This window comes from Pocillopora damicornis, chromosome 1 (genome assembly GCF_964200805.1).
Source record: "Pocillopora damicornis chromosome 1, jaPocDami1.2, whole genome shotgun sequence".
NCBI classification, from domain to species: Eukaryota; Metazoa; Cnidaria; class Anthozoa; order Scleractinia; family Pocilloporidae; genus Pocillopora; species Pocillopora damicornis.
In genome coordinates, this window is record NC_142670.1 from 5,679,967 (window position 1) to 5,705,000 (window position 25,034).

Here is a 25,034-nt window from a genome sequence, read left to right on the forward strand (position 1 = left end):
TCAATCCTCTTCTGTGTTTATAGGAAGGACTGTGCCATTTTGCCATAATATACAAATCTATAATTCAACATAAAATTCCGTGAGGCTGCAGCTGTGCAATTTACAAGGTGTCAAGCATCGATGTTCGTCGTTGATGAATAATTCGATTGCGTGACATGACACCCTTCCCTGAAAAAATATCGCGTGATTAAAGTTGTTTTGCAGCATGTTTCTGATTCAAAACTAGTAATAATAAAAAGTTTTCGTGGAGGTTTCAGCGATAATAATGGTTGTTGTGTCATCATTTGTGTGATTTGTGGACTGAACTGACTGTTTCATCCTTAAGGGGGGCATTACAATTTTCGATATTTTTTCAAGATCGGTTTTGCTACCAAAGAATTTCGGTTCAGTTCGGATTGCGTGTTCATTGCGGTTGACGGATTTTCTGTTCTTTGGCATTTGGTTTTCGGTTTTCCTCAAAAATACTTGTCTGATGGGTTTCGGATTTGATCTCTGATGTGGTTTTCGGATTTTCCTAATTGCATTCCGGTTTCTCTTCGATCCAAGCAGTCATTATGCGCCTCCACTGATCTCGAATAGCCGCGAAACCTCTGTGTGCTCCATCTGTCAACACTGTATCGGATCGATTAAGGTTTTGAGAACTGGGATGTCAACATTTATATGTTTTGACGGTTTTGCATGCGGTTTTCGGTTTTTAACGAATTTTTGTTGTTGTTGTTGTTTTCGCGGTTTTGCGGTTGTGGATGATTTTTTTTTTGAGGTTTCTAATAGACCCTCTCACGGATTCTTGTTTTGCAAATTGAAAATCTCTCTTTCTAAAATTACAGATCTTCCTTTTCGTTCTATTCTGTGTCTTAAATTAGAGTAGGCCTTGTTTAGTTATTTCTTCCGAAATTGTTCGAGGAATTCTTTTAATTTTTAATTTTTTTTTACTTTCTGGAAATAAAGTGCAGTTTTCTTTTTCACTTCACACTTGAATTTATGACTGAAAGTGAGGGGAATGTGGGTTGAAAGCTTTTAGTTGTAGAAAAAAAATTGACCTTAAAAATATTTCCAATGTGTTATTTTGTGTTAGTCTGGGTTAACAGTAGCAGAAAAATGGCCACAACTTTAGCCGTTAGCCGTGAAAAGTTCTCCTCGGTCGGCCCTTCTCAGTTTGAAGAAAGTTTCGGTTTTTTGTAACCAGCTGTTTTAGTTAAGTTTGCAATCGTGGAAAAAGAAATCATCAATATTTTCTACACTCGAGGAACCACACCGAGGGTACCTCCCATGATGAGGACGCTTTCTATAAACAGAATAGAGCACCTTTCCCAAAGTGAAAGGTAATTTCTTTTTTCTTGCCTCTTCAACGATATATGAGTAAACATCATGTCGCTTTACATGCTTAAAAAACGCGTCGCGTGACATCCTGAGGAACGGTTGCCAATGAAACTGGCAGATGAAATCTGAAAATATCGAAGTTTATATCTCATTTAATAATCCTATCCAAGGAAATGGGAAGAGGTTGAGCGAATAAGACATGGTTGTGCTCTCTACTCCAAACGAAAAGATGTGACAAAACATCATATCTGTCACATAACGTGCTAAAATGCGTCGCGTGACATCCTAAGAAAAGGTTGCCAATAATCGATATTAGCAGTTATAGAGTCAGAAAATATCGAAGTTTATCTCTCATTCAGTAAACTTATTCAAAGAAATGGGCACAAGTTATTAAGCGAATACTACTTCAAACGACAAGGAATGGCTTATGCAGGTTGATGCAGAAATTTTCCTCCCTTTGTTATTGATTTCCACTTCCATTCTAACAAAATATCAAGCGACTTGTTTCATTGTTTGACATTTAAATGTTAGTTTATTGTACTTAGATAATAAGTAAACAATCTAATCGGAGAAACTAAATAAAATCATTTGGTTCCAACTTTCCAACTCATTCTGAGCTTCCTTCAATGCTTTGTAAACCATAACTAAAATTATAAAATAAAAGTTCTCTTTTTGCCTTTGGGCGATTAGATTAAACAATATACTTAAAATGCATCGTTCTGCTTAAAAAAAAATAACACAATTTATCTCATTCAAAATTAAAGTAGAAATCTCAGAAAATTAACTAATACCAAGACTAAATCCTTGCCATTACGGCCAAAATCTTTCATTTTAAGCCCAGATAAACCAAATTCTGATCGGCAGAAACTTAACAATGACTGAGTATAAATCCTCGAAAAGTTCATCACAATTTCCATCTGACATAGACAAAGATAATGGAGCAATCGAACAACTGATTATTCTCCAATTCCTATGGAAATTCTCTACACACGCACATAGCTGTAATAGCTTCACATCACTCATGAGACTAAACCGATTGAGAAAAAGTCTGTAAAAAACTCTGGAAAACGTTTTCAAGACGTTTCAACATCTACGTAAATGTAACGCCCAAATCCTCTCAGTAGAAAATACTTACATTAAAAATAACTTCTCACATAGCTGGTCATGATAATTTTGAGACATCATATGAAAAAAAAACAAACAGTAGTTTGAGAAGGATATCAAAGATTAAGCTCGTAAAAGCAGTTCAGACAAGCAAAAAGGCAACTTTTGAATCAATGGAAATCTGTTCTCTTGTTAAACTTGACTTTGGCCGTCTTTTTGTTCCTCCTGCTTTGATGAAAAGAAGACTCCTGACAAAGGTCTCATCGGTAGCTTACAGGTTTCTGGTCCAAATATCAGCATTTGTAGGTATCCGAAAACTCCCTGGGATTCCAATGCTCACAGCCTTAACTGAAACATAAAAGAATCTCAGTTTAGGGAGGATAGTTGAGTTGCCATGAAATATTTCTCAGCACATGAAACGATACATTGCACAACAGGATTTCTTTAAAAGAAATTTTCGATTTTACTCCTATCATGTTTCCAAAAAAGAATGTTATCATCGTAAACGTGTCCACTTGATTGTACTGCATCTCAGTTTGCAGAGAGAAAAATAAATACGTAACCCAACTGAAAGGAAATTAACACGCAAGTATCACTGCTCGTATATGAGCAAAGATTATGATTTAATGCAACTTTGTATTGAATAGAATGTATCAACAGAATTATTACTTGTTCCACCTTTTAAATCTCCTTGAAATCCAGGTTGACGTCGTCACCAATAAGTACAAATGGTACCCAGTGGCAAACCTCCTTAAACTTTCCAATCTCTCTCATACACTTCATGGCCTGATTGAGAGCTTCACTGGCCTTCTTGCCTTTGGCAAGTGCATCGTAGAAGAAAGTCATGAACTCCAGGGTTCCCTCGTCACCAATCGCGCACAAGGTTACCACAACAGATCTGGCACCGGCACCCAAAAGTGCGCGCGCCATGCCGACCACACCCTCGGCCATGACCTCCCCACGAGCAGTGTGACAGCAGCTAAGTACAACCAGACGTGCTCGCAACCCAGCTTCTATCACATCTTTCATCGTCAGTAGAAAGTCTTTCTCTTGCGGCTGAGGGTTATCTCTTGTGGTGTTTGGTGCCAGGATAACTTCTCCAGTTTCCATTTTACAGTGCGCTGCTATGTGAACTAAGGCCACTGATGATATTCGTTTTACCACTTCATCTTTTGTTGCCATTTCTCCAGTGAGAGGGGAGACATTGAGGATACGTCCGATCATCTCCACTTCTTTCCTTGCTCCTGGAAGTTGCACGAAAAGTTCTCCCTGATAGATGATATGTTTGAAACATGGGTCACCGACAAGCAATGCACCAGTCTTCACGTGAAAGTCAGCTGGACAATCATGAATTAGTTGCAACGTCGTCAGAGAGGGAAGCACACGAATTCTAAAAGAATCACTTAGATATGATGAGTTGGAGTCCTGCAACGCTGCATAAGGTACAAGGCAAAATGGCCCCTCAGGAACGAATGTGATCTGGTCGTTGCCTTCGATCAGATCAGCAATGGGAGTAACGATGATGTCATGCAGCTTCTTTAAAGCACTTGATTGGGAGTGCCTCACATCAACTCGGATCACACCATTGGCCACTTTCTCTACTATTGGCGAACCAGGAGGAAGATTTTCTCTTTCATGGATCTCCCTAAGAGCAGTTTTGTTCAGTAGTCGGATGAAACATTCCAATTCCCGGTAAAACTTATAATCGTTGACGTGTACTTCTCTTGTCTGGATATTATTTTCACCGAGGCAAACCCAGAAGTAAACGCATGGTCCACTCATAGCTATGAAAATTGTGTTTAACGGAACACGACTCAGAGAAACGCACGAAGCTCTGTGAGTTGAAGAGCATCCAGAATAATATTTTGTGTCCATGAGATCTCTCATAGCTTGAGCACGTCCTTCTTCTGCGGCAAGAAGAGCCTTTACCTTTTTACCTTGCTTGAAGTTTACACACCATAAGCCTCTGTACACATTTTGGTGCTGATTACGAAAACTAATTTTCCATTGATCGTTAAGTTGAAGACTTGCCCTGATATTATTATACAATAATACACTCGAGTGATAGCAGGAAAAGGCCTTCTTTAATTTTCCTTGGCACTCAAAAATGCCACCAAGGGAACCTAATGCATACGCCTCTCCAGTCTTGTCTCCTGCTTCGTTGGCAATTTCTAGATGACGTTGACGGTACTTGATGCCTGTTTTGAACTGTTCTAGAGAGAGATAAACGTTGCACATATTGCCATAACCTCTTTGCACTCCATCCTTGTCTTTAAAAGTTTTAAAACGAATGTGATGGTAGTCTAATCCGGAGTTTCGTACACCTAGATAAGCGTTGCTGAGATTGGCATAACTTTTTCCCTCTCCGGCCTTGTCTCCCACTTCTTGAGCAATTTCTAGATGACGTTGATGATACTCAATGGCTGTTTGAAACTGTCCGAGTTCTTGATAATCGTTGCCGAGATTGGCATAGCTTGTTCCCTCTCCGGCCTTGTCTCCCACTTCTTTAGCAATTTTTAGATGACGTTGATGGTACTCGATTGCTGTTTTGAACTCTCCTAGATCTAGAAAAGCGTTGCCGAGATTACCATAACTTTTTCCCTCTCCGGCCTTGTCTCCCACTTCTTTAGCAATTTCTAGATGACGATGATGGTACTGGATGGCTGTTTTGAACTCTCCTAGACTGCGATAAGCGTTGCCGAGATTGCCATAACTTGTTCCCTCTCCGGCCTTATCCCCCACTTCTTTAACAATTTCTAGATGACGTTGATGGTACTTGATGGCTGTTTTGAACTCTCCTAGACTGCGATAAGCGTTGCCGAGATTACCATAACTTTTTCCCTCTCCGGCCTTGTCTCCCACTTCTTTAGCAATTTCTAGATGACGTTGATGGTACTTGATGGCTGTTTTGAACTCTCCTAGACTGTGATACGCGTTGCCGAGATTGCCATAACTTGTTCCTTCTTCAGCCTTGTCTCCCACTTCTTTAGCAATTTCTAGCTGACGTTGATGGTACTTGATGGCTGTTTTGAACTCTCCTAGACTGTGATAAGCGTTGCCGAGATTACCATAACTTGTTCCCTCTCCGGCCTTGTCTCCCACTTCCCTAACAATTTCTAGATGACGTTGATGGTACTTCATGGCTGTTTTGAACTCTCCTAGACCTTGATAAGCGTTGCCGAGATAACCATAACTTTTTCCCTCTCCGGCCTTGTCTCCTACTTCTTTAGCAATTTCTAGATGATGTTGATGGTACTTGATGGCTGTTTTGAACTCTCCTAGACTGCGATAAGCGTTGCCGAGATTGCCATAACTTGTTCCCTCTCCGGCCTTGTCTCCTACTTCTTTAGCAATTTCTAAATGACGTTGATGACACTTGATGGCTGTTTTGAACTCTCCTAGACTGCGATAAGCGTTGCCGAGATTGCCATAACTTGTTCCCTCTCCGGCCTTGTCTCCTACTTCTTTAGCAATTTCTAAATGACGTTGATGACACTTGATGGCTGTTTTGAACTCTCCTAGACTGTGATAAGCGTTGCCGAGATTGCCATAACTTGTTCCCTCTCCGGCCTTGTCTCCTACTTCTTTAGCAATTTCTAAATGACGTTGATGACACTTGATGGCTGTTTTGAACTCTCCTAGACTGCGATAAGCGTTGCCGAGATTGCCATAACTTGTTCCCTCTCCGGCCTTGTCTCCTACTTCTTTAGCAATTTCTAAATGACGTTGATGACACTTGATGGCTGTTTTGAACTCTCCTAGACTGTGATAAGCGTTGCCGAGATTGCCATAACTTTTTCCCTCTCCGGCCTTGTCTCCCACTTCCCTAACAATTTCTAGATGACGTTGATGGTACTTCATGGCTGTTTTGAACTCTCCTAGACCTTGATAAGCGTTGCCGAGATAACCATAACTTTTTCCCTCTCCGGCCTTGTCTCCTACTTCTTTAGCAATTTCTAGATGATGTTGATGGTACTTGATGGCTGTTTTGAACTCTCCTAGACTGCGATAAGCGTTGCCGAGATTGCCATAACTTGTTCCCTCTCCGGCCTTCTCTCTCATTACTTTAGCAATTTCTAGATGGCGTTCATGGTACTTGATGGCTGTTTTAAACTCTCCTAGACCTTGATAAGCGTTGCCGAGATTGCCATAACTTGTTCCCTCTCCAGCCTTGTCTCCTACTTCTTTAGCAATTTCTAAATGACGTTGATGACACTTGATGGCTGTTTTGAACTCTCCTAGACTGTGATAAGCGTTGCCGAGATTGCCATAACTTTTTCCCTGTACGGCCTTGTCTTCCACTTCTTTAGCAATTTTTAGATGACGTTGATGATACTGGAAGGCTGTTTTGAACTGTCCTAGTCTGTGATAAGCGTTGCCGAGACTGCCATGACTTTTTCCCCCTCCGGCCTTGTCTCCCACTTCTTTAGCAATTTCTAAATGATGTTGATGGTACTGGATGGCTGTTTTGAACTGTCCTAGACTGTCATAAGCGTTGCCGAGATTGCAATAACTTTTTCCCTCCCCAACCTTGTCTCCCACCTCTTTAGCAATTTCTAGATGTCGTTGATGGTACTGGATGGCTGTTTGAAACTGTCCTAGACTGTTATAAGCGTTGCCGAGATTGCCATAACTGATTCCCTCTCCGGCCTTGTCTCCTACTTCTTTAGCAATTTCTAGATGACCTTGATGGTACTGGATGGCAGTTTTGAACTGTCCTAGACTGCAATAAGCGTTGCCGAGATTGCCATAACTTTTTCCCTCTCCGGCCTTGTCTTCCAGTTCTTTAGCAATTTGTAGATGACGCTGATGGTACTGGATGGCTGTTTTGAACTGTCCTAGACTGTCATAAGCGTTGCCGAGATAACCAAAACTGATTCCCTCTCCGGCCTTGTCTCCCACTTCTTTAGAAATTTTTAGATGATGTTGATGGTACTGGATGGCTGTTTTGAACTCTCCTAGACTGCGATAAGCGTTGCCGAGATTTTCATAACTTTTTCCCTCTCCGGCCTTGTCTCCCACTATTTGAGCAACTTCTAAATGACGTTGATGGTACTCGATGGCTGTTTTGAACTCTCTTAGACTGTGATAAGCGTTGCCGAGATTGCCATAACTTTTTCCCTCTTCGGTCTTATCTCCCACTTCTCTAGCAATTTGTAGATAACGTTGATGGTACTGGATGGCTCTTTCGAAATATGCTAGACCTTGACAAGCGCTGCGGAAATTACAATAGCTTTTTCCCTCACCGGCCTTATCTCCCACTTCTTTAGCGATTTCTAGATGACGTTGATGGTACTGGATGGCCGTTTTGAACTGTCCTAGACCTTTATAAGCATTGCCGAGACCGCCATAGCTTTTTCCCTCTCCGGCCTTGTCTCCAAATTCTTTAGCAATTTCTAGATGACATTGATGGTACGGGATGGCTATTTTGAACTGTCCTAGACCTTGATAAGCGTTGCCGAGGTTGCCATAACTTTTTCCCTCTCCAGCCTTGTCTCCCACCTCCTTAGCAATTTCTAGATGACGTTGATGGTACCGGATGGCTGTTTTGAAATGTCCTAGACCTTGATAAGCGTTGCCGAGATTGCAATAACTTTTTCCCTCTCCGGCCCTGTCTCCCATTTCTTTAGCAATTTCTAGATGATGTTGATGAAACTGGATGGATGTTTTGAACTGTCCTAGACCTTGATAAGCGTTGCCAAGATTGCCATAACTTTTTCCCTCTCCGGCCTTGTCTCCCACTTCTTTACCAATTTCTAGATGACGTTGATGGTATTGGATGGCTGTTTTGAACTGTCCTAGACCTTGATAAGCGTTGCCGAGATTGCAATAACATTTTCCCTCGCCGGCCTTGTCTCCCACTTCTTTAGCAATTTCTAGATGACCTTGATGGTACTGGATGGCTGTTTTGAACTGTCTTAGACTGCAATAAGCGTTGCCGAGATTGCCATAACTTTTTCCCTCTCCGGCCTTGTCTTCCAGTTCTTTAGCAATTTGTAGATGACGCTGATGGTACTGGATGGCTGTTTTGAACTGTCCTAGACTGTCATAAGCGTTGCCGAGATTGCCATAACTTTTTCCCTCACCGGCCTTGTCTTCCAGTTCTTCAGCAATTTGTAGATGACGCTGATGGTACTGGATGGATGTTTTGAACTGTCCTAGACCTTGATTAGCATTGCCGATATTGCCATAACTTTTTCCCTCCCCGGCCCTGTCTCCCACCTCTTTAGCAATTTGTAGATGACGCTGATGGTACTGGATGGATGTTTTGAACTGTCCTAGACCTTGATAGGCGTTGCCAAGATTGCCATAACTTTTTCCCTCTCCGGCCTTGTCTCCCACCTCTTTACCAATTTCTAGATGACGTTGATGGTATTGGATGGCTGTTTCGAACTGTCCTAGACCTTGATAAGCGTTGCCGAGATTGCCATAACCTTTTCCCTCTCCGGCCTTGTCTCCCACTTCTTTAGTAATTTCTAGATGACGTTTATGGTATTGGATGGCTGTTTTAAACTGTCCTAGACTATGAGAAGCGTTGCCGAGATTGCAATAACTTTTTCCCTCTCCGGCCTTGTCTCCTACTTCTTTAGCAATTTCTAGATGACGTTGATGGTACTGGATGGCTGTTTTGAACTGTCCTAATCCTTGATAAGCGTTGCCGAGATTGCAATAACTTTTTCCCTCTCCGGCCTTGTCTTCCACTTTTTTAGCAATCTCAAGATGGCGTTGATGGTACTGGATGGCTGTTTTAAACTGTGCTAGACTGTCATAAGCGTTGCCGAGATTGCCATAACTTTTTCCCTCTCCAGCCTTGTCTCCCACTTTCTTAGCAATTTATAGTTGACGGTAATGGTATTGGATGGCCGTTTTGAACTGTCCTAGACTGTGGTAAGCGTTGCCGAGATTGCCATAACTTTTTCCCTCTCCGGCCTTGTCTCTCACTTCTTTAGCAGTTTGTAGATGAAGTTGATGGTACTGTATGGCTGTTTTGAACTGTCCTAGATTGTGATAAGCGTTGCCGAGATTGCAATAACTTTTTCCCTCACCGGCCTTGTCTCCCACTTCTTTACCAATTTCTAGATGACGTCGATGGTACTTGATGGCTGTTTTGAACTCTCCTAGACTGCGATAAGCGTTGCCGAGATTACCATAACTTGTTCCCTCTCTGGCCTTGTCTCCCACTTCTTTAGTAATTTCTAGATGACGTTGATGGTACTTGATGGCCATTTTGAACTCTCCTAGACTGTGAGAAGCGTTGCCGAGATTGGCATAACTTCCTCCCTCTCCGGTCTTGTCTCCCACTTCTTTAGCAATTTCTAGATGACGTTGATGGTACTTGATGGCTGTTTTGAACTCTCCTAGACTGTGATAAGCGTTGCCGAGATTGCCATAACTTCTTCCCTCTCCGGCCTTGTCTCCCACTTCTTTAGCAATTTCTAAACATTGTTGATGGCATTCGATTGCTGTGTTGAACTGCCCAACATTATGGTAAGTACATCCGAGACTGGCATAAGTGTTTGCTTTGACTTTTAGTTCAGCATTCGATTTCCTTATTAATTGAAGCAGACGTTCGTTATTGTTTTCAATCTTAAAACGTGTCAAGGGTAGTTAAATCATAGGTGGATTTGCGAAAATGCAATGGAAATGTGTGTTGTAATAATAATGAGGGTACTGGATAAACTGTAAAATTGGAATGAAAATTCGAGCGTGGATTTCTTGAAGAGATTTGATTTCAAGTTATTCAAAATTAAGATTTTAGATATATGATAATTCACATATTTGCACTGCGGTAAAGAGATGAAATTAAGAGATCCTCGTAGCTAAGAACACTACCGAAACGAGTAGTTGTAAATAGGACCTGAAAGAAATTTCAGGCCCGTACAGGATTTGAACCCATGACCTCTGCGATACCGGTGCAGCGCTCTACCAGTTGAGCTAACAAGCCAACTGGGAGCTGGTCAATGAATTGGGTCCACATAAACATCCAAGTGAGTGAAAATTTTAGATACATGATAATTCACATATTTGCACGGCGGTGTAGAGATGAAATTAAGAGATCCTCGCAGCTATGAACACTACTGAAACGAGTAGTTGTAAATTGGACCTGAAAAAAATCTCAGGCCGTACGGGATTTGAACCCATGACCTCTGCGATACCGGTGCAGCGCTCTACCAGTTGAGCTAACAAGCCAACTGGGAGCTGGTCAATGAATTGGGTCCACATAAACATTCAAGTAAGTGAAGATTTTAGATATATGATAATTCACATATTTGCTCTGCGGTGGAGAGATGAAATTAAGAGATCCTCGCAGCTAAGAACACTACTGAAACGAGTAGTTGTAAATAGGACCTGAAAAAAATTTCAGGCCCGTACAGGATTTGAACCCATGACCTCTGCGATACCGGTGCAGCGCTCTACCAGTTGAGCTAACAAGCCAACTGGGAGCTGGTCAATGAATTGGGTCCACATAAACATCCAAGTGAGTGAAAATTTTAGATATATGATAATTCACATATTTGCACTGCGGTGTGGAGATGAAATTAAGAGATCCTCGCAGCTATGAACACTACTGAAACGAGTAGTTGTAAATAGGACCTGAAAAAAAGTTTCAGGCCCGTACGGGATTTGAACCCATGACCTCTGCGATACCGGTGCAGCGCTCTACCAATTGAGCTAACAAGCCAACTGGCCGCTGGTCAATGAATTGGGTCCAAATAAACATCCAAGTGAGTGAAGATTTTACATATATGATAATTCACATATTTGCACGGCGGTGTAGAGATGAAATTAAGAGATCCTCGCAGCTATGAACACTACTGAAACGAGTAGTTGTAAATTGGACCTGAAAAAAATCTTAGGCCGTACGGGATTTGAACCCATGACCTCTGCGATACCGGTGCAGCGCTCTACCAGTTGAGCTAACAAGCCAACTGGGAGCTGGTCAATGAATTGGGTCCACATAAACATTCAAGTAAGTGAAGATTTTAGATATATGATAATTCACATATTTGCTCTGCGGTGGAGAGATGAAATTAAGAGATCCTCGCAGCTAAGAACACTACTGAAACGAGTAGTTGTAAATAGGAACTCAAAAAAATTTCAGGCCCGTACGGGATTTGAACCCATGACCTCTGCGATACCGGTGCAGCGCTCTACCAATTGAGCTAACAAGCCAACTGGGAGCTGGTCAATGAATTGGGTCCAAATAAACATCCAAGTGAGGATGGCTGTTTATTTGGACCCAATTCATTGACCAGCTCCCAGTTGGCTTGTTAGCTCAATTGGTAGAGCGCTGCACCGGTATCGCAGAGGTTATGGGTTCAAATCCCGTACGGGCCTGAAATTTTTTTCAGGTCCTATTTACAACTACTCGTTTCAGTAGTGTTCTTAGCTGTGAGGATCTCTTAATTTCATTATTCGAGATTTTTAACTAGCTCTGAAGCGCACTTATTAGTTTAAGCTCGGTCGTCATGGTGATGCTCGGCTCAAGACAAAAATGAGGGGCATTTAGCAGAAACTCTGGATTAGTTAATATGGCCTCTTCTTTTAAGTAAAGTTTCGTGGAATAATCGAAAGAACTCGTTAATAATATTTCAGCTTCTTTAAACTGCTCAGTGCAGTATAAAAGAACATCGCTTGCATTATGTGTAGAAGAATCTGCCTGGAACGTATTGATTTTTCTTGAAATATTATTCGCATTGCATCTCGTATCACGTTTGAAACATTCGTTAAAGGATACTGTCAATCCCATATGCGACCAGCTCCTTGCTTCTTTATACCAGCAAAGTTCGACACAAGCTCTGGCTCCTGAAAAGGAGAGAATAATTGGTGGTGCGAGGTAATTTATCACTGTTAAGGTATAGACGTATTGATAAAATGGACTTAATTTCCCAGTTAGCTGGGAACAAAAATTGTGATAATGAAGGAAATTTGAACTTGTAGAAGAACTGAAAATGAACAATAAGGAGCTAATGCAAAGCGGCTACCAATTAAGCTTTAATTGATGATGATAACGATGAATTTATCTCGCGCATTCTTCACTTTAATATGCACTTTAGCGCTTTTCAGCACTTTTCGGGAAGTTTTCGGGCAGACTGCATTGAGCAGTTAACTTTTGAAAAGGAATTTTTCAGGTGCCTCCTGTTCGGGTTTAGTAACGTCCTCTGCTAAGAGTGACTGAGAAGATGCAGGAAACGGGGCTTACGGGTTTCCACCCATATCCGGGACAAGAATATCAAACCATTTGCAGATGTCACAGCTTAGGCGGCAGCACATTGTCCTCAGATATTTTAAGACTCAGGGTGATGGTCCAGTCTAGGGCTTGAACCCTCGACCCTTGGCGCTCTACAACGTGAACTTACCAGGCAGCGGTATTTGAGAGTTTATTGACATTTTCTTATGCTTTTACCCACATAACAGACATTGACACACCAGATACAATTGACACTTGGAGTGCAGTAACCTGCCAGAAACCACACAATCCTCTTTTGACGAAATCAATATATGACTTTCATGTATTCTTATCACAAAGAATAGAATGTTGATGGCTTATGTCTGAAAACCCACCTTTCTTAATAGCCTTGATTAAAGTGGGTTCCAATTGAACGGCAACTGTTGCATCATTGAGACATTCCACGTAGTTGGCTATGAGATTCCGGAAAGAAGGTTTAAAAAAGAGGTAATCACACGCAATTGCAACAAAGAAGCCTTAAAAATTACAATTGCTTAAAAGGTACGAGGATCATTTCTTTGTTTAATTTTCATCCGCTACAGGGCTATTTATGCCGTTTTTACGCTACTTTTCTGCAGTTGCTCAATTCTTTTCTTTTCTTGATGCAGATTGTGTATTCCGTTATCTTGCAACGCTGTACGACAGATTTATATGTTTACATGTGAAATTCTTACCTAAACGGAAATGAGCTGTTGCCCTGTTGCTATAAAGCTTGGCGTTAAGCCGTATATCTTTGCAGTTCACTTGAAGTCCTTCCGTGTAGGAGTTTATCGCGTTATTAGCTTCTCCTTGTCTGTATTCTTTGTTACCTTCCTCGAGACATACTTTCGCTATCCCTGAAAGCACACAGTTTTGGTGTTAATGATATAGTAATGAGTGATACGACTTCATACTACAACTTTATACTTCCAAACGAACTTTTAGGTTAAAGGAGCGTAGAGCTACGAAAAACAAAAGATCAGAATAGTTTAATATCGGTACATTTTGTTTGTGTGCAAGCTGTCGAGAGTCTGGGCTGTAGCTTGGCTATTACCATTTCAAGTTTATCGGTTTACATGTAGGTCGAAAGGCTTTCACAAACCCCTTTTAAACCTGGCTTACGTTTTCCAAGATATCACAAGTTTCACCAGGAGATCCTCTTTCAACTCAATTTCTTTTACAATCGCCCTTCAGGAGAGTTTGTCTGTGCAATTTGTTTGCTTTAAAATATGCAAGCTATTTGGAGTTTTAGCTGTAGCTTCGGTTATAACCAGATCAAGTCTGTTCGGTTTACACTTAAGTCGAGAGGGTTTCCAAAGTTCCTTTTACACCTGCGTTACACGTTCCAAAATATCAAGTTAAAATATAAAATCCCATGAGTTACTGAGAAAAAATGCAATGTTCTGATAACAAAAGAAACATCGTGCTGAGAGTGACAAGAGTTCGTGGTTTGCCCATCCTTCAGAAAAGAGCGCCGGAAAACATGTCTTTTGTTTTTGCTGTTTTTTGATTGGGAAAGTACCACTTTCCCACGAAGTGCCATTTTGCCTGTTATAAAAGTCAGGGGTTCTACATTTTCTTGGCTGGTGGTTTACAGCGTGGGCTTGGTATTGACATAACTGTTTAAAGAGGCGTGAAATATTTAGAAGACCAAAACAGGCCATACGGCCGAGACAAAATGCCTCCTCTTCTCTGTAGAATTCTCAAATTGCGTAAAATTTCTGCCAAACATGTATTGAACAGTAAAGGACAGGAAGGTGTTAGCGCAAATACTTTCCTTTTGGCGGCCTCAAAAAGTTTCCCGTGTGCAAATTTTTCAAAACTCGACTTTGACAGGTCTACGGGTACCAACAGCTCCCTCTTACCGAAAATGACTCTTATACAAATCAAAGTGCTCTGTGAGCAAACTCGTGAATTGACACATGATTTTTTAGATTATGTTTAATGTTATCTGGTTTAGGGAATTTTGTGGTTGATTGTCATATCTAGAGTACGAGCAGTAGTTCAGTGTTCGCTAATGTAGCAAAGAAACAAAGTAACGTTGGGATAAGAAGGCATTACAATTGAAATGATCATGCTATTACATTTGACAAGGTGGATGATGTCATGTGTTTTAAACGTCTATCATTTTTGTTTCTGGTTCAAAAGAAAAGGTTGGAAGTAAATGTGGGTGAAAAGTGAAATTTACTGTCTTTCGTTGTAAATATTAGAAAATCAAGGCAATACTGTCTTAATGAAAACATTAACGATTCCCTCTTTATCAAATGAGACAAACGGGAACGAGTTTTGAGTGATATAACTAAGCCAAGCCTGCCACCGTCATTTTGGATCTCCGCCTGGGTAGATTTAGGTCACGTGCTAGGCAACGTATGATCAATAACAAGATAGAATTTCATTTCAGGCCTATTTATCAATTTTGTGGTGTGTAACTTTCGCATTTTAGTACGTTGTTTGTATGTTGAATCTTCAAATTGTCTTGAAACTTAAAAGAAAATTGTTCTTTAAAAATTCACTGAAAATCGGTAGCTAAAATTGTTTGTTTAGGTGTTATCTGATTTTCGTGTTAACTTGTTATTTCGTCAGTCGCCGGCATCTTTTGTTGCTTCTCACAGGAAAAACACACGCGACGAAACGTAATGATCAATTTTGTCCTCAATCTCACGCTATAACAGAAAAAGCTTTTGAACATCTGTAAACTCCGAGCGCTTCGCAGTAAGTGATATTTTCAATGAATCTTCGGATTATTTTCAAGTTCAAGGATTGTAAATTACAATTTTATGAAAAACGAAGGTTGTTCTGTTATTTCAGTGTGAATCCTTGCATGCCTGCCAGTCGCTGGCGCCGCTTGTTGAAACTAAAACGAAAAAAAAAACTCTTTTAAGATTATCATTGGCTTCTTTTTCACCCCACCACTATTCTTAGCAACAAAGGTCGCCATTTCGTCTGTTTATTGCTCGCCAAAAACTATAAAATGCACTCAAAAGCCTAAAATCTAAAAAAAGTTTACAGGAATCGACCAATCGAGCGAGCGAGCGAGCGAGCGAGCGAGCGAATGCCATTCCCCACATCGTATCTATAACTCGCTCTTGCGCATGCGCGCAATTCACGAGTTAAAAATGACAATATTTAGAATAAAGGATAATACTTTTTCCGCGCAAATATCGTTCCATTTAGGTGTAAATTTTAGATAAATAGTTAATCTCCAAAACATTGTGCGTTGATTTACAAATAAGCACTTCTAAAACTCAGAATTCTGAGTTTTACGAAGCCCAGTAGGCCAATTTTGGCCCATTCTTTAACTTAAGGCTCTTCAAAGCTAAGTCGCCTTCAAATTTGTCGTTTTATTGCTTAGAATAATTAATGATGTCTATGCATTTTACCTGATCGGATCGAGCAGTAAATTGTTTTTTTCCTTTGGTTCTTCATTTTACTGGTAAAAGAGTAAGAATTTGAAGAAACAATCCTTTGCTGTTTCAAAAACTTATTCACAGAACATAGGCAAATTTTGATGTAAATGTGACAAAAAATTTACTGGGGCGTCTTTTAAACAATCTTATTTCACATGGTTTTCTCACCTCTTAAAGGGTCATTATATACATCCAGTTCAGCGTCGCTTGACGTAACTTTACTTTTTTCTGTCGCTGAAATTACCGAGAAGATATTTCAACTTTGCTAGTGATCACAACTATGTGCAATTACAACTAGCGTTCTAATACTGGCGTATTTAGTGGATTCCTTAAAACCTTCGAGTCGAATTGATCCAAAAAATTGTGCACCAGAATTAAGATATACTTAATTAACAAACAGTACAAAATCATCACAACGAAGTCTTTCCCTGTTGCTTTTTCTCACCTGTGGCTGGAAACTCATTTTTCACCTCCAGTTCTTCTCCCGTTGTTGGGAGGTTGCTTTCTGCCATAGCTAGAAATAAAATTGAATCGATTGTACTGCGCTACATTGTTTAAAATCAAAAGAGGAGACTCAGATGAAAGTAACCTAGAGAAAATATTTTATACTTAATCATAGAGGATGAATGAGAATCTCAAAGTTTCCTCCGTCACGCTATTGTGATTGCGTGACAGTCAAGTTCTGCGTGTTGTGTCATGTTTGTTTTTTCAATTGTCTGTTTGTTAGTTTGTTTTCGTAGTCTCATTTGTTGAAACGTCGTTCAAGGCTGTCCCTTATCAAAAAACGTGAGTTGCAATAAACAATCTAGTTGTACCCGGTAGGCATGGATAAGCATGGATCAAAAATTATGCAACAAACGAAACCGAAACAACTATGAGGGTTTGCGTTACCGTCACTAATTCTACCAACAGCCCGCGAGCCCATTGCGCGAAGAAACACGTTTATCGACCCTGTTCTTCTACAAAGTGCATGTGTTAAATGTCCTTAAAGGCTATCGAAAAATTTGCTAGACAAAGTATTTTTTTTTTTATTAACAGAATTATAAGTTCTGGTCAATAACCTCCTTCATTAATAATTTTTTGAAGGAACCAGGAAATTTAGAATAACTGGAAGAGCTGGTCCCTCTCCAAATTATGTTGGGGAAGTACTCGATTTTTTCATTTCGAATTCAGAAAAGGCGCTGAATACGAGGTTATTTTGAGGGACTGGAGAAGATGGCACTGGAAAGTGTCCTTTTCAACAAAACTCTTGTTATCAAGAAACTTCATCCACAACAAATTGAAAGCCAAGCTCAACACAAAGACTCCTGCATAGTTTAATCTTGTAGGCCATCGAGTGAATTCACTGCCAGGCCATGAGCATTTGGCGGAGGAAGTAGACTGAAAACGAAATGAGACTGAAAAATTATTTGTGAACGAATTGTTGATCAAAAGAGAATCTTTTGCGATATTATAGCGGATGTGAAATCTGGAACATTTCCCTAAAGCTGCTGAGGTGGTCTTGCCATACAGAACAAGCTTCTGCTCCACTATCAGCATTTACTGAGCTCACAGTTTTATCTTCCAGCGCACTATGTAAACAAGCAAACAATGTGTCCATTTAGTCCGTCATCGCGCGTAAAGGTATATCTACTAAAACCGAACTCTGACAGATAACCACTTAGAAATGATACTACTAACTCCCTTGTAGATACGTAGTTCGAACATTTGAAGACAAAAATTTATTCATCGTCGACGACTACCGTGTCAAGTTTTGCGAGGAGGTGGATTGATGTTCCAAAGCGTTTAAAAGACCAGAATAATTAATCGTGTCGTTGACGGGGTTTAGTTTTCATGCGTGATCAAGAAATCTTAATCATCGTGGTTCTGGGGTTAAAATTTTCACTTTTGTTGACACGTCTTCCCAATTTCTCTCCTATTTATACGTTAAGGTGGGACCCGTGAGCGAGCAGGAAAGCTGTGCTCTGATCGGCTACTCAAGAATGTGAAATGTGTTTTCTTTCGATTCCCACTTTGATTCCCCACCGAAGGAAATAAAGAAATGCTTGTAGTCTGTTGAATACCTCGTATAATTTCGTAACTACACAGTATATTTTTGTCCTATGAATAAAAGCTTTTGCAGCATTTTTGTCTAAAACAGAGGTCACAGACTCGACCTTAACAAAATAAAAATCACAACGAAACTCCCAGATTCATTTGGCAATTCCATGGTGCATGAATATATTTAGTTATCGTGTGAGACATCCTTTGATACGTTGCTGACGAAGCCTTGATCTCGGTCCCGGCTAAAAATGTAGTGATGGAAATTGGCCGATGTACAGCCTTTTTTAAGCTCACACTTATCTAGTAATACAATGAAGAAATGTAAAATGGTTTCTGTGTTTACATAGCCTGATGTAAACACGCGGGAGGTTGGGACAACACGAGATAAGCGTAGGAAACCACGACGCGAAGCGGCAGGCTATGTAAACACGGAAACCATTTTACATTTCTTTTATAAAATAACTAATGAAAGAGGAACGAAAACCGTGTTTACATACGCTCATGTAAAATGGTTTTATTGCCAATCAAAGCCCGCGTATTGTTTGAATTATTTTATAAACGCATGTATGAGGTATTAGATAACCGCGCGTGGATACGAATTTTACCATCGAGTGTTCATGAAATCTATTAACTCCTTCAAACAGATAATTCAATTTAAGCAGATAAATTCGTATCGATAGGCCGACATGTATCATCCATTTTATTCAAAAGATATTGGTTGAAAATTTGAATCACATACAATTTTTTAAATAGGAGCATCGACTACAGAGATCCGCTGCACCGAAACTCAGCTCGCCGAAAAATCAATTCAATTCCGGATATTGTAATACAACAATTTCTCCTTACAAGAACTATTTCCTTTAAGAAAGAATTGAATTCAGCTTCAGGTAAAAAATACAATTGAAAAAAAAAACAGCCCACATGGAAGGTAAAACTTTCATGTTGATAAATCCGATTGTAATGACGACATTGGTACCTAGATATGTGAAGATATAAATGGTACATTTACAGCGTGCGGTGGAGATGTCACGTTTTGGAAACTGAAAAAATTCTGGTATTTCACCGACAACCATATTACCGTTATCATTACTATATATCGCGAATGTTACCATATTACGTAGGGATTGTGTAATTTTTTTTTCAACCTCGAGCTTTGTTACAAACTTACAAAGAGATATTTGCTGAATTTGATATTGACGAGAGCTCTAATTATATACGTCACGTTATCTAGCTTTGTCACATGCTCGTCACGCGCTTCTGCCGCATAATCATCACGCACAGTTAAACCTTTAACTCCCGTGATCTAATTGTTAATTCTCCCCTCTAGCTGCTACATGTTTCATTTCAAAGTAGATACAGAAATTTGGTGTTAGTTCAAAGATAACGAATTCTACCTGATAAAACTTTGAGTATTCTCATTGCCTGTTTGCTGGATAATGTATTGATATTACAAGAATAAGTTACAAGTTATATCACTTCTAGGAGTTTAAGGCTTCAGGAAATTGCATCGCGTGCAGACTATTAAACCAGTCAAATGAGAGAAACCTTGAAATATCTTCACATCTGATAACAATAAACCGGGAAATTCGACTGAAATTAAACTTGATTTAAGATTGCGATCTTCCATTATAAATAACATGAGCTCTACAGCTCTAATCAGCTGCAGAATGAAAATTGATTTGTACCTGTTAAACTGTTATCCTCTGAATCCTTCTATTCTCCAGACGATGTCATTTGTTAATTCTACATGCCTGAAAATATCAAAATAATATTTTGCTTTACAACAATTCGATGAAAAAATGAAGGTAACATATTCACGAGTTTGAAAGATGTAACCTCATCTAATGCCCAGTATTGTGCTTGTATTTTTGTCTGTTTGTTTTCTTTATTCTTTTTATGATTATTATTTGTCTACATGTTTCTCCATGGCGATTAATTATTTCTGTGATTTAAATTCAGCTCTTTCTCTTTCAGTGCAAAACACTCGCAATCCGCAAAACCCCTTTTTTTCTCTGAGCAGGACATGTTACACCCTGCCATAACTGAATCGATAGGGATGAATTTACACCGTGAGTTATCTTGTACCAATGCAATTTCTCTTCAAGTGATCAACTCAATATATCCCTCGTTCAATATGATACACGTTTGTTTTTGGTCATCTTCCCACTAGCGTTACAGTTCTCTCAAATTTTCATTTTCCGCTCTCACCGTGACAACTTCAAAAAGTTTCTAAAAATAATAACGGTAAGCTTTTTTCTTGTAAATAACTCCCGCCAATTCTGCACTAAATATTTTTGCAGCCAAAAGCGTAGGTGTCCGGTGAAATCACTGGAGGGAGATACAAAGCTAAAGAAATCACTTCAATAATATGTATTCTTTACGTAAATTTTTTTTTCCAATTTTCTCTTCTTTCGATTATATTATGCTACATATTTCTTCATTATCTTTCCTCACCTCAAGATTTCTTGCAATAAATTTAACTCCAATCACGTTCTTTTCCAAAAAAACACTTGACTTCTCGTTGTATCTAGAGAAAATGATATTTAAATCGTATCGTGTCTTGGAAAGAATTAAAGCGAATACCATAAGTACTGTTCTTAAAGAAATATCCGAGGAAGATATTCAAGATTTGTTCAATCTGTGTACTCCATGCATCTTTGTGTACAGAAACCCTAAGTGTATCTTACAGGAGTTTTATGAATAAATTGTTACTGAAGCAGTTGTCTTTAAGTTGGAAGAGAAATCGCAGGCCGTAGCTTTCTGTCTCTTTGAGCTCCAGCATTGTCTGCTGAGTTTGGATGCAGTAAGCGAGGTCAGAAATAAATGTATAAAAGTTCATACAGACAAGTGACACACACGATACTGGAATCAGAAATGCTGCAGCTTCATAGACCCCTCATGGGAAGATAAATAAGCTTCCTCAAGCTCTGGTATGTTTATCTACATGTCAGCATTGATATTTAATCTTTCGTTTAACCTGATCTGACGAGTAGGGTTTTTTTTCGGTCTTCGGTTACAAATGATTTTTTCCTTCGTCACGAAAGAGCTTAAAATTTCCTTTCTATCATTATGTATTTGAAGACATGAAACTTTCGACATTGATGATCTAAGCAGTATGCAGGATGATCCTTCATGTATTCACTGTATGTCGTGGCTCAGTAACGAGAAATATATAGCTATGTGGGTGAACTTCAGATCGTAAAATCCGATGGTCTAAGATTCGATCCTGCGTTCGTGACGAGTAAACAAGATCGATATTTCTTTCATTCTTTTGTCTCATGTTTCAAATTATTTCTATTTGTATCTTTAGTCAATACACGTTTATCTCATTCACTGCATTAAGTCGCTATCAACTTATTCTGTCCTCACCTTAACTCCTGTGAAAATGTGATTTGCCCCACAAGTGTGTAACAAAACGGTGCACTTGGTAACACCAGCAGTATTGAAGAAGCTGAATATGAGCTCATCGAACTCGAAACAGAAAATCGTGTATCATTGTTTATTTCGTGATCCATGATTCTATTTTGTAGCTATGCTGTTTCACTATTTATACACCAAGTGAAGACTGGGCCTCATATTACATTTTTGAACTTTTTATTTCCATCAATCCGGAGTGTAGCACAATGACATAAACATCCTACTTTTTTATTTTGTCTTTTTTTGCTGATGTGATAGTCGTTAATCCATCGCCTGCTTAGGTTGATCAAAGGGCGCTGAAAGGACTGGGGAGAATGAGCATACTTCCGTTGTCTATAAGTACATATTAAAAACCATGACCAAACTGAAGGATTTGCGTATGCGCCGCAAATCAAAGCGGAAAAAAAAAACCGCTCCTGAACTTACAGTACACACGTGGAACTCGGGTGAGTAAGAGATGTGGGTTATTCACTTATTATATAACCAAAACTAACGAGACCTCATGTGTTACTTAGGTGTTCTACACCGCAAGAGAAACACTCACATACCGAAAGCATAGTGAAGGAAATTTTCTTATTGATGATGAGGGCGACTTGTCGGCTTGGAAACTTCACAAGTTTTGTTGGAAAAGTTGACCAATAGAGCTGTTATTTACGTTACTAACTCAGTTGATAATAATAAATTAACTTGAAAGTCAGTTTAGTAAGACAGGAGAATGAATGAAGCATCTTTAATAATATCAAAGTCATTCCAAATGTTACAGAAATTTCACAACCTGTCAGAAGGCCATCCATGGTTTTATTGCTCAGTGACTGAGAAATGTGTTCTTCCAAGGTCTTTTTGCTCCGTGTGTCACTGGCATTCATTTCAATGCACGTAAAACCAAGCTCTTCACAAACCAGTGTTGCTGTTATTGTTTTACCAACTCTTGGGTCTTTGTTGAAAAAGAAAGCTGTGCAAAATAAAAAATGTTTAAAATTGTGATTCCATTACTAACATACTAATTACATGTATAAGCGACTGTCGAGTGAAATAAATTCATCAAAGTTCACAAGTTACAGCTGTTTAAATAATTGTATCTCTGAATGTGGGAATTAGGAAACATGTATTTATGTCATCAGTAAGTTGTACAAATGCACTTGGATGCACACAAGTAGGATACATGTAGGATGCTCACTGTTGAGGAAATTTAAGGCATTCAGCTGAAGTGTGAATTAAATTTACTGTGAAGTCATGCTCTTGTGCTAATTGTTGGAAAGGTTTGAAACACCCTCCTTTCAGTGTAGGTGATGATGATAGTGTTTGTGTTGTTGGATACGACAGATCTTTCACTCAGTTGTGACATATCACCTTCAAACTGATCTCTTCTCTGGCTGAGGGACTCCATTGGTTCAGCTTTCTCCTTCTTCCCTTGGTGGTTCATAGCTGGTGTTATTGCCTGGTTTTGTTCTGACAAGCTCAAACAGACCATCTTCATCTATTTGTGATGTTCCACATTGCCTTAGCCTAACAGAAAAGAATCAAAGTCGGAAAAAGAAAACAAAAGAGCAACAACAACAAAGAAAGCATAGTTTCCTTTTCCAGTAATATTTAGCTGTTCAAGGTCCAGTAATATTTAGCTGTTCAAGGTCCAGTAATATTTAGCTGTTCAAGGTCCAGTAATGTTTAGCTGTTCAAGGTCCAGTAATATTTAGCTGTTCAAGGAAGTAGAGACAACCTTAAATCAGTTAAAGGGTCTCTAAACAAAGCAATGTTTAATGACCTCTTCAGCAAGAAATATAAGCCTATGCCTATGAAAAAGAACATCTCGTTTAGAAGCCAACAAACTTGCAGAAGAAGTAATTAATTTCTTCCCTTGTAAATTTTTTAGTTCTTGTCAGTTTGCTATACAGACTTATGAATTGTCAATTAATTGAGTTAATTTATGCAAATTTGTGGCAAGTTTCCCTTGTATTTTTGCAGTAAGCTGCACCCCACATTTGTTGCAAAAATTTAGGGAAAAAGGTGCAACCTATATGTTAGTGTTCATGTTTTTGTTTTTGTTTTTTTCCTTTTTTGATCTGTGTATTACAATGTACCTTAAAAAATTTATGCTCTCCAGGATCCCGTCCCACAATGACATAACTTGTTTTCTTGCTCATTGATTGGGTAACTTTTCCACCATATCTTTTAATCAAATCAGCAGCCTCTTCTCTCTCAATACTTTCCAAACCTCCTCTACTAACAAATATCAGTCCATCCAAACAGTTTTCCGCTCCCTAAAAATTAAATTATCGAGTGCGTGCATGATTTCAAGATATGCAGACAAATAATTAATTCTTCCCTTGAAGGCCTCTTAACACTGTCCAAACTGAAAAGTTATAAATGGTGAAAAATGAAAAAAACTCAGTAGATACACTATAAACATTTGGGATCAATGTCAACATCTGTGCACCCACCCCTCCCCTAACCCAAAAAACCATCAGCTGATAACAAGGGTTAATGTTGGCTTAGGGGAGGGGTAGGTAGGCAGTTTCTCAGATACTGACATTGAACCAACATTTGAACATCAACTGAGAGTAAAAGGATAAAATACATTTTTTTGTTTAACCCTTTAACTCCCATGAGTGACCAAGACAGAACTTCTCCTTACAATATCAATACAATATCATGCAGACAAGTGATGAGAATAAATAATCAAGCAGGGGATTATTAGTTGATCCAAGACCAAATTCTCCAAACTACTGGTAACATTACAAGAATTGTATGACAGACAGTAAGGAGAATTACTATTGACATCTCAGAAGTAAAAGGGTTAATCAAAGCATGCATTTCACAATTTTTTCGTGTAAACTGTATCTACAGATTTTTTCCAAATAAGCCTTAATTCTAATAATCTTCATCTTCCTTTGTCTTGCATCTCTCATTAAAATGTGAAAGGATGGAAAACAAACCATAAAGAGCTTGAGAGATAATACTAATTTAACAACCTGAGAATATCCATAGATTATCCAGCAAACACGTAATAAGGATACTAAAACTTATCAAGTACATGTAGTTATAATGATCTAACAACAAACTCTCATTATTAATTTACACAAAAATGTGTAGCAGCTAGAGGGGAGAATTAACAATCAGATCTTGGTCTTTGAAACCTACCTAAGGGATTTCCTTTGAACCAAGTGCCCTAGGACCATCTCTCGCCATAAAACCACAGTAATCAGATTTTTTTCCTTTCCAATGAGGGTGGAACTTCAATCACTTCCTCTGATTTTGAAACTTTTGGTGTTCCTTGGGTTGGAGTTTCCTTACTAACATCTTTTTTTCCTTTTTTGAAGTAACAGTTTTCTTTGGACTTGGTTTTGAGTCTCTAACTGGAGTTTCTGGAACTGTGGCAGCTTTGGCAGCCAATTTGCTAGCAGGAGTTGTCTTTGGTACTTCCTGAAAAGTCCATGGATAGAATTCAAAGTGAATAAAAGTTACATGTGTATCAAACATTCTAACAGCAAAGAGTTGTCCTCACAAGGCAAGACTTGTCCCAAATAGGAATGTTG

The 25,034-nt window shown here is 39.2% G+C and overlaps 1 protein-coding gene across 1 annotated transcript; it reads right to left on the reverse strand.

Annotated features, from left to right (window-relative positions):
- Nucleotides 1-1,782: 1,782 nt before the first annotated feature.
- LOC149051556 (uncharacterized) lies at nt 1,783-17,641 on the reverse strand. Its single transcript, XM_089214483.1, is given in 3 exon segments — nt 1,783-2,772; nt 3,103-10,011; nt 17,552-17,641. Coding segments are annotated over 2 exon segments (6,996 nt in total). The 3' UTR covers nt 1,783-2,772; nt 3,103-3,105.
- Nucleotides 17,642-25,034: the final 7,393 nt, after the last annotated feature.